We start from the raw sequence: 13,933 nt of genomic DNA, 5'->3' as shown, positions 1-13,933 counted from the left end.
CGAGGCTGCCGTCGACTGCAAGGTAGGCAAACATTCCAGACTGCAAACTGAACCGCACTGTATCTGCAATGAAGACAAATCTTTATTATCAGCCTCAACAGTGATGGTGAAATGCCTGATGATTTGTAACCCGAAAACCAACAAACAACAAATAAAAAGCAGTGATCAACATGCTTTTCACTCAGACGAACTGCATAGTGTAGCAGTGGTTAGCACTGTCAGCTGATCGGGAGGTGGACCATGGTTTGAGTCTGGGCTTTGGAGCCTTTCAGTCCAGAGGTTTGCATGTTCTCTCTGTGCGTGCATGTCTGATGTGCAGGTTAATAACAAAACATCATTGCTTTCAAAACCACCTAGATCTGCTTTCATAGTGATTCTCATCTGTAAATATCAATAATTTAATTGTAATGTTTTGATTTTTTTTTGATAATTGTATGTTTTCATCAAAGTTGAATGTTATTGTGATTTTTATTAGAAGTATGGTTTTTGATTTGCAAAAGTACAGCTTCCTCATGTAACTAGCAATGATTATATGGCTGGGAAAATGGCCCACACATGAGGGCGCTCAAGAACACTGTTTGCATTTGTGGCATTTTTTTTACTTTGACCGTAGACATAGCTGTACCCTCAGATAAGGCTTTTTATGGAACGCGTTGGTACTGGATCATAAAGGAGATCACCGCTCTGGGTACTCTGGTTTCATCCTACAGGCTAAGTATATTTAACTGGTGACCCAAATTCTCCTGTATGTGTGATTGTGAGTGTGTGTCTGTGTGTTTGTCCTGTGAGGGACTGCAGACCTGTCCAGGATGCACCATAAATCATGTTTTATACCCAGAAATTATCAGTAATTACCAGGCTTTCCACATGAGACATTCAAATTGAACTCGGGGAAACGATGAGGAGTTTACATGATATGAACTTTGTGCAGACCTGTGTGAAAACTGAGTTTTGATTCTGATCTTGGTGCCTTTCTGTAATGCAAACACGTGCGTGTTGAATTAACTGGAGACTGTAAATCGCCTGTCGACCGCTCTTGTATGGGCCTGTCTGCTGTGCTTTTTGCCCACTGTCACATGATTTTAGCCTCCTGCAAAGCAAAAGTTGGGGAAAAGCCAACTCGGTGGATGGACCCACTTTGTCAATATTTGAACTGAAGTTTGCTTCAGATGTTGCGTTTACTTCCTTGTTTTTCAATTTTAATCTTTTAAATTTGCATCCAGTCAAAGCAAACAAAGCTCTCCATTTAACACCTGTCGCATTTCCTCCGGAGTCATAAGCAGTTCAAACAAAATCATTCTGCTTTCCTGAGATGTCTCATTTGAATATGTTTAAAGGCCCCCACACTAAAACCATTCACTATTTTCCAAGAACATGAATTACTGAGGACGAATTAACATATTTTTGTGAAGAAGAATATGTTTTTCAGATTTATCTCACAACTTTTTTGACAGAATCACAAAAATCAAATGGCATGAAGTGGAATACTTCGAGTTTTCTCTTTGAAAGCGAGAAAGCAGCATCCTGGAGCATCGGATAGCGAGCAGCTGGCAGAAATTTACTGTTTCCTCAAGGACACTTCACCAGGGTACATAATTGCCAACAAGAGACTTGGAACGCTGGTATTCTAGTTACAGTCGCTCTGATCCCACAAAGCTAAACCAAACACAAACACAAAGACATCAAATAACAGCAGAGCTCTCAATAGCGCAGAGCCTTACAAGATCTGAACCCTTTTTTTTTTTTTACCAGGATTAAGGAGGCCCGCTCAATACTTTTTCATTTTGAGGCTTCCTGCAGCCACAGCAAGCGGATATTTAAACAAGGAAGCAGTCAAACGTTTTTGTATTTTTTTTTTTACCCACTGTAAATATTAATTTTCCTTCTCAAACAGATGCCGCCTTGTGTTCATCCAAATTTAGTCAATTCACACCAAAGTTAGAGCGAGTATAAAAGTGGCAATGTGGCATCAGGCTGAAATCTAAGCTGGTAATAACTGTTTCTATCATTGTGCCATATGAGAACGTTTGTGCTTCGTGCAACATAACATTTAAGTTAAATGCACGCATGCATGTCTGTATGTACACACACGCCAAATGCCAAGAATAGTTCTGTGGTTCGGCATGGTATAGTGTGTTACGCTCTTCTGAGCGCTGTCAGTTTCCGAGCCGGGTGAACATGAAGCAGAGTGACATGCTCATATGAACTATGGTCTGCGGTGAAAGACGTGCTTGGGCCTTTCACTGGGACGAAACTTCAGGATGAAAGGACTCTCTGGAAAGGTTCTCAGCAAAATTTCACTTGAGTTGCTGTGCAAATGTTATCTGAGCTTCGACTGCCAGTTCGGAATTTGTAAATTCTAGTATTTATTTTCATTAAAAATTCATTTTATTTCTAAAGTTCTGAATACAACACACTCAGAGAGAGAGAGAGAGAGAGAGCACAGACTACAGGAGAAAGATGGAATGTTTGTGTCTTGAACTAGTGAAACGAGAAAGGAAATAAGCCTAATTCAGTGAGGATCTCCCAGCTGTCTTATGTTTTGAAGCTTCACTAGAAAAAAGTCAAACGTGGCCGAAACTACAAGCTTTATGAAATAGAAAAGTCTTAACCTTGACTGTGTCAGCCTCCCTCACTGGTTCCACATGAGAGGAGTCTGATATCTGAAAGCTCTGCCTCCTGTTCTACTTTTAGAAAACCCCGGAACCTCCAGCAGCAGCACTCTGAGAACCAAGTGTTCATGGGTAATATGGGACTAACAGCTCTTTAGGATACAATGGAGCCTGGCAGTGAAGAGTTTTATAAGTTGAAAGAAGAATATTAAATTGTTCTCCAGATTTAACAGGAAGCCAATAAAGAGAAGCTGATATTGGCGTGATGTGATCTCTCCTGCCTGTTCCTGTCAGGACTCTCATTTTGAATCAACTGAAGATGTTTTAAGTAGTCATTATTTTACTTTATGACGTTAATTTTGTCTTCTCAATGCCATTTCAAATCAAGTCTAATTGCACTTATCTAATAACCACTCTTATTGCACTTATATTGTATTTTTTTTGCTCTTTTCCTTCTTATTCCTGTTTTCTTCTCCTCGCTTGTTCCTCATTAGCTGTGAAGCACTTTAACTTGTTAAAGTCACATCAAAGCTGCTATTACACAGATAGTGTTTTTGTTGCCTTTTGTACTGCCGCTGCTTTTTTTTGTTTACTTCCTTTCAGGATTAATTGTAAAGTTGTAATTGTGTGTAGTCAGTGCAGATGGAGCTGGAGTGTCGTTTCAGAGTAATTCTCTCCCTGGCCACTAGGAGGAGCTCAGAACATCTCTGAAAGGACTAAACATGAAGATGCTTCACTGCAGGAAGGTCTCACAAACCTGTCAGCAAGCATCAAGACACAACCAGGTAGAAGTTCACTGACAAAACTCTCTTTAATAAAAAGAAAAAAAATCAAGACAAATCAGATCCCTGTTTTTACATCTCTTCCCTTCTGTTCAAGGCTGAGGCCAAACTGGCAGAGGATCACGTGAAGCGAGAATTTGAGACCCTTCACCAGTTTCTGAGGCGGGAAGAGGCAGCCAGGCTCCAGGCACTGAGGGGGGAGCAGGATGAGAAGACGAGGGGGGCAGAGCAACGCAGAGACGAAATAAATCAGGTGATAAAATCTCTGGAGGAGAAGATCCAACTGGCTGAGGAGGTGATTGATGCAGGAGGGGACGGAGTCAAATTTCTACAGGTGACATCAATCAAATCACACTTTAGTAGTAAATGAACGGGAACCGGTGTTCATTTAAAATCATACTGACTTTTCTAATTTTCTTCTTTACAGGACTACAAAGACACTCTGAACAGGTATTGAGTTTATCTTCTGATCCCTGCTTCCGAGCTGACCATCTGCTGCTGTGTGACTGTTTGTTTGTTATTCTCTGCAGCTCGTGGATGGCTGACAGGAAGCCACAGAAAGTGTACAGACCTCTCATAAACGTGGCGAAACACCTGGGTAACCTCCAGTATGCCGTGTGGGAGAAGATGAAACACGTCGCTCCGTTCAGTCAGTGTGACACACACACACACATGTTGAGTTCATTTCTTTCCTCAGTCGTTTAGACCTTCATGAAATCTTCCAGCTCCGGTGACCCTGGACTCCAGGACAGCTGGGCAGGCTTTACAGGTGTCTTCTGGACTCAGCAGGGTCCTCATCAGTCCCTCATCAGGACCCTCTCAGGACTCACTGCAGAACAGAGAGGAGGTCGTTCCCACAAACCCCGAAGGCTTCCATCCAGATTCCAGCGTTCTGGGGAGCGAAGGCTTTTCCTCAGGAGTCCACAGCTGGACTGTCGAGGTATCTCAACAGACTCAAGTGAGAGTTACTGTTTACCAGAACTGCCCACATTTTGGATTAATGATTGATTTTACTCTCTAATTTCTGCTGAACTTACATGGTCAGTCTGAGCTAATCAGGTCTATTTCATGCTTGATCTATTCAACTGCACTCCCCCAAGAGGGGGGTGGAATTTTCAGCAGTTACACAAAACTCAGCAGAGCACCTGTTTATGAACTATTTGCGAGGTAATCACGGTGAGAAGAAGCAGCAACGCAACAACTGGCTTAAAGTAGCAACATGCAGACAGCAGCCAGACCTGAACGACGTTCTTTACAATCAGACGTCTTTCAGGCTGCTGTCTGGAGGGCGAGGCTGTTCAGGAGTGATGAGGCATTTCTCCAGTAAACAGGAAGTCTGAAGTGTTGAGACTGGAACTGTCAAACCTCCCGTAATTTTATTCTGAACTCGCTCTCTCTCGCCACACACGTCTTTTCACATTTTCATCTCGACGCTGCGTTTCCTGTTTAACATATCACTCGTACGATTTTGTTTTTTGTAGTGTTTTATAAGCATTATAATTGTCCTCGTTACATTTGTAAATTTTACTAGAAACAGCAACATTTCATTCAGATTTTCCCTCTTTAAAAAAAAAAGTAATTTCTTCTCAAGAAAATTATAAAGAGGAAGGCATGCTGGTAAATATTAGCCTGTTTGTCAACTTCTAAATCTATTTCTGATTTCACTCCAGCGCTCAACCGCCCCTTTTCCAAATTTTCCTACGTTGTGAATGTTTTCACACCAGTGGTTTCTTTTGGCAGGACATTTTCTGCTTGAAGCGTAATCCAGCACTCCTGAAACACTCAGCTGACTGTTGCTCATGGATTTGCAGTGCGTGTGTGTGTGTGTGTGTGTGTGTGTGTGTGTGTGTGTGTGTGTGTGTGTGTGTGTGTGTGTGTGTGTGTGTGTGTGTGTGTCCTCACATGCCCTCCTAGTCGGAGTCAAATGTTGGCAGGTCTGGTGGAGACAGAAGCGTTGCTAAAGCTGAAGGGCAGAGGAAGGTCAGGCTGGTCTTGCTTGAGAGGAATGAGGGATGATAATAACTGTAACCCGACTGTGTGTTTCATAATAGTAACCAGTCAATAGTACATTTCTGCTGAAGTCACAGGACAGCAGGGCGTCAAATACATTGTAGTTCAGCATACAGCCAGCTTTATATGGGCCCGACTGCTGAAAAAGCTGAAATAGTCTCTTGAGGCCTTCTGTTTGACACCCCTGCAGTGAAACGTTACTTCATAATGCGATATTCCCCCGCTCTTTTATTCTAATGTTAAATTTATTTCTTGTTTTATTGCGTTCTTCAGGTCGCAGACGCCGATCACTGGACGCTCGGCGTGGCTGCTCAGTGGCTGTGCAGGAAGGCGGGGTTCGAGGTTTGTCCTGACGCAGGACTGTGGTGCATCAGCCTGAGAAACGGAGAGTATCGAGCTCTCGCGACCCCGCCGAAGGTCCTGCACATCAGTGGCTCAGACCGCCTTTACAGGGTCTGCGTCAAGTTCGACTGGGAGGCGGGGACGCTGACATTTACGAATGCAGACACCAACGCACATCTTTATACATTCAGCCATCGCTTCAGTGAGGTGGTGTACCCTTACTTTGAGAGCGTAACACCAGGAGGCAATCTTTTCTTGTTGGCACAACAAGTAAATGTCAGCGTGGGGTTGGACTGTGAACCGGGTGGAGACCCTCTCATCATCAGCGAGGAAGAGCGGAGAAGAAGGGAATCGAAACCTGTGAACGGCTTCATCAATTTGTTGAATGAAAGCAACAGAAAAGCGGTCAACGGACGTTCAGCGGAAGACAAGAAGAATCCCAACCGTTCCGTGAAAGAGGTCAAGACAGCGAAGCCAAAGCAAAAAAATAAAAAGGCGTCAAACAATAAAACAGCTGCGAGAAAGCAGAACGGCAAGAGATTCAATGTGACCTATCACGTATCGCTGAACAGAGCTCTGAATGACATGAACGGTCAGCACGGCGACCACAAGAACTCTGACAAATAATGCAGATGGCGTCACTCTTTTTCTTTAAAATGGAATATGTTTATGATAAATACGGTCTGGAGCGACACTGAATTGTAAACAAGAAATTACAAATTCATCTGCGGTTTCAGCTTGGAGCATTTCTCTGGGGATTTTCATGGCTGTCCTGTTTGTGCACCACTTGCATGAATACTAAAACATTGTCATAGCACAGAAATTGTCATGCAAGTAACCGCGTGAAGTTTCAGCTCAAAATCTATTTAAATAAATTTATTAGCTGCCTGTGAGGGACTTTGCTGTGTTATCTGGTGCAGATATATTCCAGTCAGGCTCCAATGACGGCACTTCGACTTTACGTTTAGCTGCATCATCAGAACAAAAGAAGAAAAGTTTGGATTTTGATCAGATATTTCAAAGCTATTGACATTCAAATCAGACCACGCAGCAATTTGCACTGACCTGAAAACTGGAATCATAATTTAAATGACATTATTCAACAAACTAGTACTGTTTCAAACCACGTGTGAGAATAAATTTGAGTTGTTTCTAGAATGTGACATAAAAACTTGTTTTTTGCTCTGAGCTTCTTATCTGACTATAATATGTATTTATTTTAATATTTCCTTGAAAGTGAAATTAGCATCGGTATATTTCCTTTTTTCTTGTGGTTTTCTTTCCATGAATATCCTGAATTCTTATTCTCTTCTCACCACCCGTTCTATTCGGTGCCATTCTACAGATATGAAAGGTGTGAATGTAGGAATGCCCTGCATATTCGGAAAATTTTAATAGAAAACTGAATACAGCGTTGTACATTTAGGATGTAATTGTCACAAAGTTCAGCACATTTCCCTCTGAGGAATAAAAGCCTATTTTTAGAGACTGAAAGGCTCCATCCGCCTCTCCTGGCCTCATAGACTCACCTCCCCCTCCACTATGGCTCTAAATAGTTCATCAGTAACAGCTTCATAACCGCCAGCACCACTGTTGAGAAAATAAATCTTGTCACTGGTGTCTTGTGGCTTGAATCCTTCATTCTGCAGTCTTGTCTTCTGAATTTTGAAAGTACCTGCAAGCAAAGTAGAGAAAAAAGTTTGCATGACTTTTTTTTTCTCTTTTTTTTTTTTTTTTAAGTTTCCTTTGGTGATGTTGGAGTGTCCTTGCTTTGTTGTCTCACCCGTTGTGTCAACAGATGGCATGAGTCGAAGGAATACAGGACGTGCGTAGGAAGGCAGGGCTTTTTGTACGGCGCTCAAAAACGCATCAAGGTCTATCTGCCCTCCTGCGTGAGCGATCGCTGCCATGCCAGCCTTTCCCTCCACACCTGCACACAACAAACACACACTGGTTTTCTGCAAGAAAGCATTGTTTTCCCTTTTTTTATTTGTATGAATCTGGTTTTGTGCTTTTGCTCCTACCTGGTACAGGCACGCCGTAGACAGCCACGTCAGTGTGTCCCAGCAGGCCGCTCAGGACCCCTTCCACCTCTGTGGTGGAAACATTTTCCCCTCGCCAACGAAACGTGTCGCCACTGCGATCCCGGAAATACATGTAGCCACATTCGTCCATGACCAGCACGTCGCCTGTCGGCCAGACAGGAAAGTTAAGTCATCATCGCTTTAATTGCAGTATTCAAGCAGTCATGACTTCAGGCTGATTCACACGGACGTCATTATTATGTGCAATGGCAGATTTGTAAATATGCAGACCGGAATGATAATAGTGATGACTGAAGAGAAGCGTGAAGTCCTCACAGTCCGTGTGAGTCTTTTATCTGCCAGTCGATTCTGGTTCGATACCATCCATTGATTATATATAGGGAGTTTCAGCCTGTGCAGTCATGAAGTAACGACATTAAGATTGGAAACAGTGAATTATCCGTTGTCACGTGTGTGAGAAATTTATTGGACAAAGCATGTCTGAACACAGAAAAGGTGGAAATCACACTCCGGCAGGCTGTCGTCATTATTCCAGCTGGTGCTGAGGAGACGGGAGAAGATACCTGAGACATAAGCAGAATCTCCCATCCGGAATACATTGTGTGCGATCTTCTGACTGGTGGAGTCCCGGTCAGCGTAGCCGTCGAACCTCCTGAGCGGATCGACGTCGTTGATGCGTCCCACCAACATCCCTGGCTCTCCTGTGGAGGCAGAGGCAGGATTTCACTGCTTCATTCACCACGCGTTTTTTCTTGTCTCCTGTAAGCTGCTTCATATGTGATGTTACCGGGCTGACAGGGTATGCAGAGTCCCTGAGAGTCCCTGAGCAGAGCGTTGCTGTCCCGCTGCACCCTGACCAGCCGGATGGGGTAAAAACTGGGCAGGATGCGGCTGTTGAAGCCGCACGATCCAACCTGAGAGTGAAGCAAAGCACACACGATGAATGATTTTCTTATTCACAAATGAAATTACATGCGTGGAGTCGTACTTTTCCATCTATGTTGATCAGGCTGCAGTTGCACTCGGTGGCGCCATAAAATTCCCCGACTCTCTGGATCCGAAATCTCTGAACAAACTCCTCCCACACCGAGGAGCGGAGACCGTTTCCCACGGCGACGCGGACTTTGTGACGAGCCTCAGACGGACGGACGGGTTGAGCCAACAGATAGCGACAGATCTCACCTATGTACTGGATTACCTAAACGTTCACACACACAGACACACACACACATCATTACAGTTAAAGACCTGGACAGCATAGATTTACAAGTCCAACTCTAAAGAGTTGATATAACCTGGAGGTTATGAAACAGCATTGATTTGTGTGTGTGTGTATACTGACCGTGCAGCTGTGTTTGACACAGTCATCCCAGAAGCGACTGGCGGAGAATTTCCTTCTGATCACAACAGTGACACCAAAGAGCAAACACTGACCTACACCCATGATGGTGCCTGCAAACGAACGCACGCACACACACACACACACACAAACACACACACACACACACACACACACACACACACACACACACACACACACACACACACACACAATATAACTCCAAGAGAAAGACTGCAGCGACCAACTGTGTTCTTTTTCCTTCAGCTTCACAATTTCCAACATTTGTCAGTACTTTAGAAATCAGAACTATTTGAAATCATATGAATAAATAATAAAACAATAAAACAAACAAGCATGTTACTTGTTTTTCTATTTAAAACCACTATCAAGTGATTAAAAAAGGAAGGTATATAAGCTGTTCATTCATAATTAAATGGAATACTTAAGAAGTGAATTAGGGTTCATTGTGACTTTGAGATTCAGGAGCTGCAATGTTTTCAGCGCAACTTCACAAGATGAAAGTCTATAGTTCCAACTGGTCAACAGGGGCAGTGTATTCTGTTCTAGCACTTGCTTCAGTTCTAGATGCTAATTGCACAGGACCAACATGCAGACTCAGTACAGTCATGATCCTGGACTCAAAGATTTATTTAAAACAAATCATTTTGTCATTGCATCATTTGAAAATGCGTTGATTGTTGCATCATTTCGCAACAATCAACGCATTTTCAAATGCGTTGATTATGTATGTGTTTGACTGAGAGAGGCCAAACGCCACGCTGCCTACCTGCAGAATGATACAAAGGCAGACAGGTGTAGATGACGTCTTCGGGACGCAAACCAAAGGAGTGGAAACCAAAAGCAGCGATGCGGAAATACCTGAATAAAAGTATGAAAATAAAAACCACCCACTGCATCCTGAGTTTTGCTCAGTTGTTTTTACCGTAAATCAGACATTGTAATGTGGTGACTGAAGTCTTGTTTATTATCTGTTGCAAGATAATTATTTCCTGTTTCCTTTTCCCCATCCGCCCCTGAAATAAGCTGAAATGAAAATAAGTCACAAAATGTTCCAGGATACACAACAGAGAGCTCCCTCATATTCCTCCAAAACCCTTTCTGCATCCTGCATCTACATGTTTTTATTAAATCATTGAAACTCTGCCTCCCAGTTATTTTTACTCCCCGGAGTAGTCTCCATTAACTGCTTCAGATAAGATCACAGACGAACTCACCGACTGTGAACCACGATTGCAGCCTTTGGCATTCCTGTAGTACCCGAAGTGTAAATGTAGAAAAGTCTGTCTGCAGAAACACAAAGAGAATACCGGTAGTATTTTTGTGTGTGTGTGTGTGTGTTTCTCAGTGTTTGTTGGTCTGGCAGCCTTTAACGCGTGTGGTATGCGCTCGGTCTCCCCCCATCATTCCTTAACATGTTTCTGTTTCCCCATCCATTTGGCGTGCGTTTGACAGCTGAGCAAGAAACGACTTGAACGGCATCGGCCGAGGAATGACTGTCATGTGATCACAAGGTGAACGAAAACAATGCAAGGGAGCAAATCAGTGTAAGAAAGACTCCTCTGCAAAATGGCAGAGAGATAAAGCAGTCATTTTAATGCATTCGTGTGTGTGTGTGTGCGTGCATGCATGTGTGTGTGAGAGAGAGATTTATCACCAGAGAGTGTGACATCTGGCAGGCAAAGACTTGCTATAGTGTTGCAACCGTGATATAGTAACAAAATATCTCTTGAGAAAAAAAAAATCCAACCCACACAACAAACACGGCGGTGCCTCACCGTGAAACTCTTTCCTGAGTTTGTAAGATGGTGGGTGTGTTGGCGAACGAGATAGCAGTGTGTCCAAACTCTGAGCTCGGATGTTGGAGGGTGTCTCTTCATCTTTCTGCTCTCCAACTCTGAACAAAACCATGTCAGGACGCAGGGAGTCCGTCACCTCTGAAACCGCTGGAAGACAGCGAGAGGATCATTGGTCAACCAAGGCATGTGTGAGTGATAGAATTCAGGAAAATCAGCGACGGTATTATTATTCATGAGAGTTTAGAACAGGAGACAAACTGTCAGGCCGACATGGTTACCTTCAGTCATCTCTGTCCCAAACACCATGGCTCGAGCTCCAGACACGCTGACGCAGTGCGAAAGCGAGTGCTGCCGAAGGTTGTGGTTGATAAACGCGGCCTCCACTCCCACCATGGCCAGACCCAGCCACAGAGCCACCACCACGGGGTGGCTTTCCAAGAGCAGAGCCACCACGTCCCCCTCGGTCCAGCCCTGGTCCCGGGCCCAGTGAGCCACGGCGTGGCAGCGCTGCTGCAGATCCCTGAAACTCCAAACCTGACATCGGAAACTGAATTAAACAAGATAGTGAATTTCACTTTTTGATCGTCACATCCACCTTCATGGAAACACCGGCTCTCACACTTCAATGGGGATGGCTGCCATGACAGGTGTTTGCACACCGGCGGAGGACGCTTTCACACATGAGGGAGCGAACGGCCAACATGACCTGTTCTGCTAACAGAGCCGCGGCCACCGTGGACATCGTTTTCTGACTTAATATTAAAGCTTATATTTGAAATCCCCGATGAGCGCTCACCTCTCCTGTGGCCTCATAGATCAAGGCAGGCTTGTCTGGATTCAGTGCCACCGTCTGAGCAAACAGGGCAGGAATGGTGCTTTTATTTCGCACGTTTCGGTACATGGAAGTCCTCACTTTCAATATGACAATCAGACACCTTCAAGAGAAAAAGAGGCAGAAATAAAACGCATGAGGGAAAGTTAAATACATCAGAAAATAAGTACAGTAAGTATGGAATTACTTGCTTACATTAGGTCTCTTTTGATGGTGCGTAGAGCGATAAAAACGCTCCTCCAGGACCCCCTCCAGGCCATGCAGAGCCCAGTCCCCACCGTCAGGCTGCAGAGCCAGGACTGAGACATCCACCACACGACTCCCATCACGCTCAGTATGGCACAGCTTATCAGCTGCATGGTTATCTGAGGAGAAACACCAGCTCACTTAACAAAAACAATCAGACACAGCACGATTAGTGACTTAATGTAAGTTATCTTACCCCTGAAATAATTCTGGATGATCCCCTCGGTCACAAAGGAGCTCCTTTCAAAAACAGTCCAAAAACAGCTCGGCTGTTGGGCTGAGCCGCCGTGGCTCAGGAGGGCTGCCAGATGTTTGCAGAGCAGCTGTCAGTGGTGAAATGCCTGCTGAGAGACAGCACCCAGCAGAGAGCGGTGCAGGTTACAACTCATAGCTGCAGCGTCACCGTTGGCTGACTGTGACTCATTCCTCCAGAGGCAGGAGGCCACGGGGAGACACGGTTACAAAATCTGGCCATTAATGATGGATATCATGAGGAAAACATATAGGCTTCATTGGAATTATATCACTCAAGCACAGTTGGAAGATGAGGGAAAAGAGGTGAAAACTGGGAGACCAAACTGGTGAAGACTGGGGTATCAGAAATATATTATTACAGTCCATTTGGTGATAATAAGAAGCAAGAGAACATTCTTAAACCCATTTGTTTTTCAAAACACAGAAAATCCAGACCACACATATGAGTCGTCAGTCTGGGTTTCTGCATTTCTGAGGTCTGCCTCATGTTTCCACCAATAATTAGGCGTAGTAGTTTGCAGATGATTTACTCATCTCTCAACAGAAATATGACCGAAGGCCATCATTTGTTATAAAGCTGTGATGCAGCAGGTCTTTCATCACTTCTTGGTGTCTGTTCTTTACAGAGTAGGTAAACTCAGATGAGTCATTTATTGTCAAAATGAAGAAGAAAAAAATGAATGAATAGAAAATTTAAAGCATGTTTCTGTCAATGTATATAAATACCACACTTGAGACTTTATTTTTTTCTTGAAGTAGAAACTTTAATAAAATTTTGTGCTGCATATTCTTTAAAGAAAACAGTACCGAGTAACATACAACAAAACATACTCAGAAAAAAATAAGTTTATAAAACTATAGTATATTCTATCAACATTGATTCTTCTTACATTCACAAAAGCTCCACAACACATGTCGCCTTTTTTTTTTATATACATAAAAACACATTTTTCACCAATGGAATAAAACAAAAGGTTTGCTGGTCGTAGTCACACTTACGAATCATTGAACAGTTTTGTTTTTAAAATTAACATAAAGATTGATCAAAGTGAAGGTTTTGAAAAAAGAGAATCTAGAACTCAGATCGATTCACAGCAATTTGACTTATAATCCTCAAATTTCTTCAAAAGCGTGTTCCATCTTTCTTTTATTTATTGTACAATTGACCATGGATTATAATATATATATATGTATATATATATATATATATATATATATATATATATATATATATATATATATATATATATATATATATATATATATATATTAAAAAAAACTATATTAAAATGAAAAAGCATGTCAAACTGTTGTGGTTCTGTAGGTGAGACTCGTTCCCAGGTTTTCATCCAGATTACAAGCACTGTGTGAAAGAAGATCATCCTTTTTACTACAGAAAAGTGCAATAAAAAAAAATAAATTTATGTCTGCACCGATCCCATTACTGAGGAAATTCTCATTTCAGGGGGAGTTTGAGTTCGCAAAGGGAGCTTATTGTCAGATGGATGCTGGTTCGAATCCCTGCAGGAAGTGAAAAGTTTGTTCCCAGTCACATCAAGACCACCGAGCAATCTCACTGTTCACGACACAAAAGGAGAAACAGATCCCCGTTTTCATCGGTGAGGTGGCTTCAGATCGACAGAGATGTGG

At 43.0% G+C, this 13,933-nt stretch overlaps 2 protein-coding genes across 2 annotated transcripts; one reads left to right on the top strand and one right to left on the bottom strand.

Annotated features, from left to right (window-relative positions):
• The first annotated feature begins 1,981 nt into the window (after positions 1-1,981).
• On the top strand, positions 1,982-3,851 carry LOC115385460 (tripartite motif-containing protein 35-like). Its single transcript, XM_030087474.1, has 4 exons — positions 1,982-1,989; positions 3,302-3,397; positions 3,492-3,728; positions 3,822-3,851. The coding sequence occupies exons 2-4, from the start codon at positions 3,335-3,337 to the stop codon at positions 3,849-3,851; spliced, it is 330 nt and encodes a 109-aa protein (XP_029943334.1). The 5' UTR covers positions 1,982-1,989; positions 3,302-3,334.
• Positions 3,852-6,109: 2,258 nt separating this feature from the next.
• LOC115385488 (long-chain fatty acid transport protein 1-like) lies at positions 6,110-12,356 on the bottom strand. The gene is made up of 14 exons (XM_030087543.1): positions 12,225-12,356; positions 11,978-12,147; positions 11,747-11,885; positions 11,229-11,484; positions 10,930-11,097; positions 10,369-10,438; positions 9,921-10,012; positions 9,134-9,243; positions 8,780-8,989; positions 8,579-8,705; positions 8,355-8,492; positions 7,771-7,935; positions 7,530-7,676; positions 6,110-7,421 (listed from the first exon to the last, which is right to left on the bottom strand). Exons 2-14 carry the CDS (start codon positions 12,139-12,141, stop codon positions 7,264-7,266), a joined length of 1,944 nt encoding a protein of 647 aa, XP_029943403.1. The 5' UTR covers positions 12,142-12,147; positions 12,225-12,356; the 3' UTR covers positions 6,110-7,263.
• Positions 12,357-13,933: the final 1,577 nt, after the last annotated feature.

The sequence above is a fragment of the Salarias fasciatus genome, unplaced genomic scaffold (genome assembly GCF_902148845.1).
Source record: "Salarias fasciatus unplaced genomic scaffold, fSalaFa1.1, whole genome shotgun sequence".
Taxonomy (NCBI): Eukaryota; Metazoa; Chordata; class Actinopteri; order Blenniiformes; family Blenniidae; genus Salarias; species Salarias fasciatus.
Note: the sequence above shows the minus strand (reverse complement) of the source record. Positions and strands in the feature narration are given on the sequence as shown.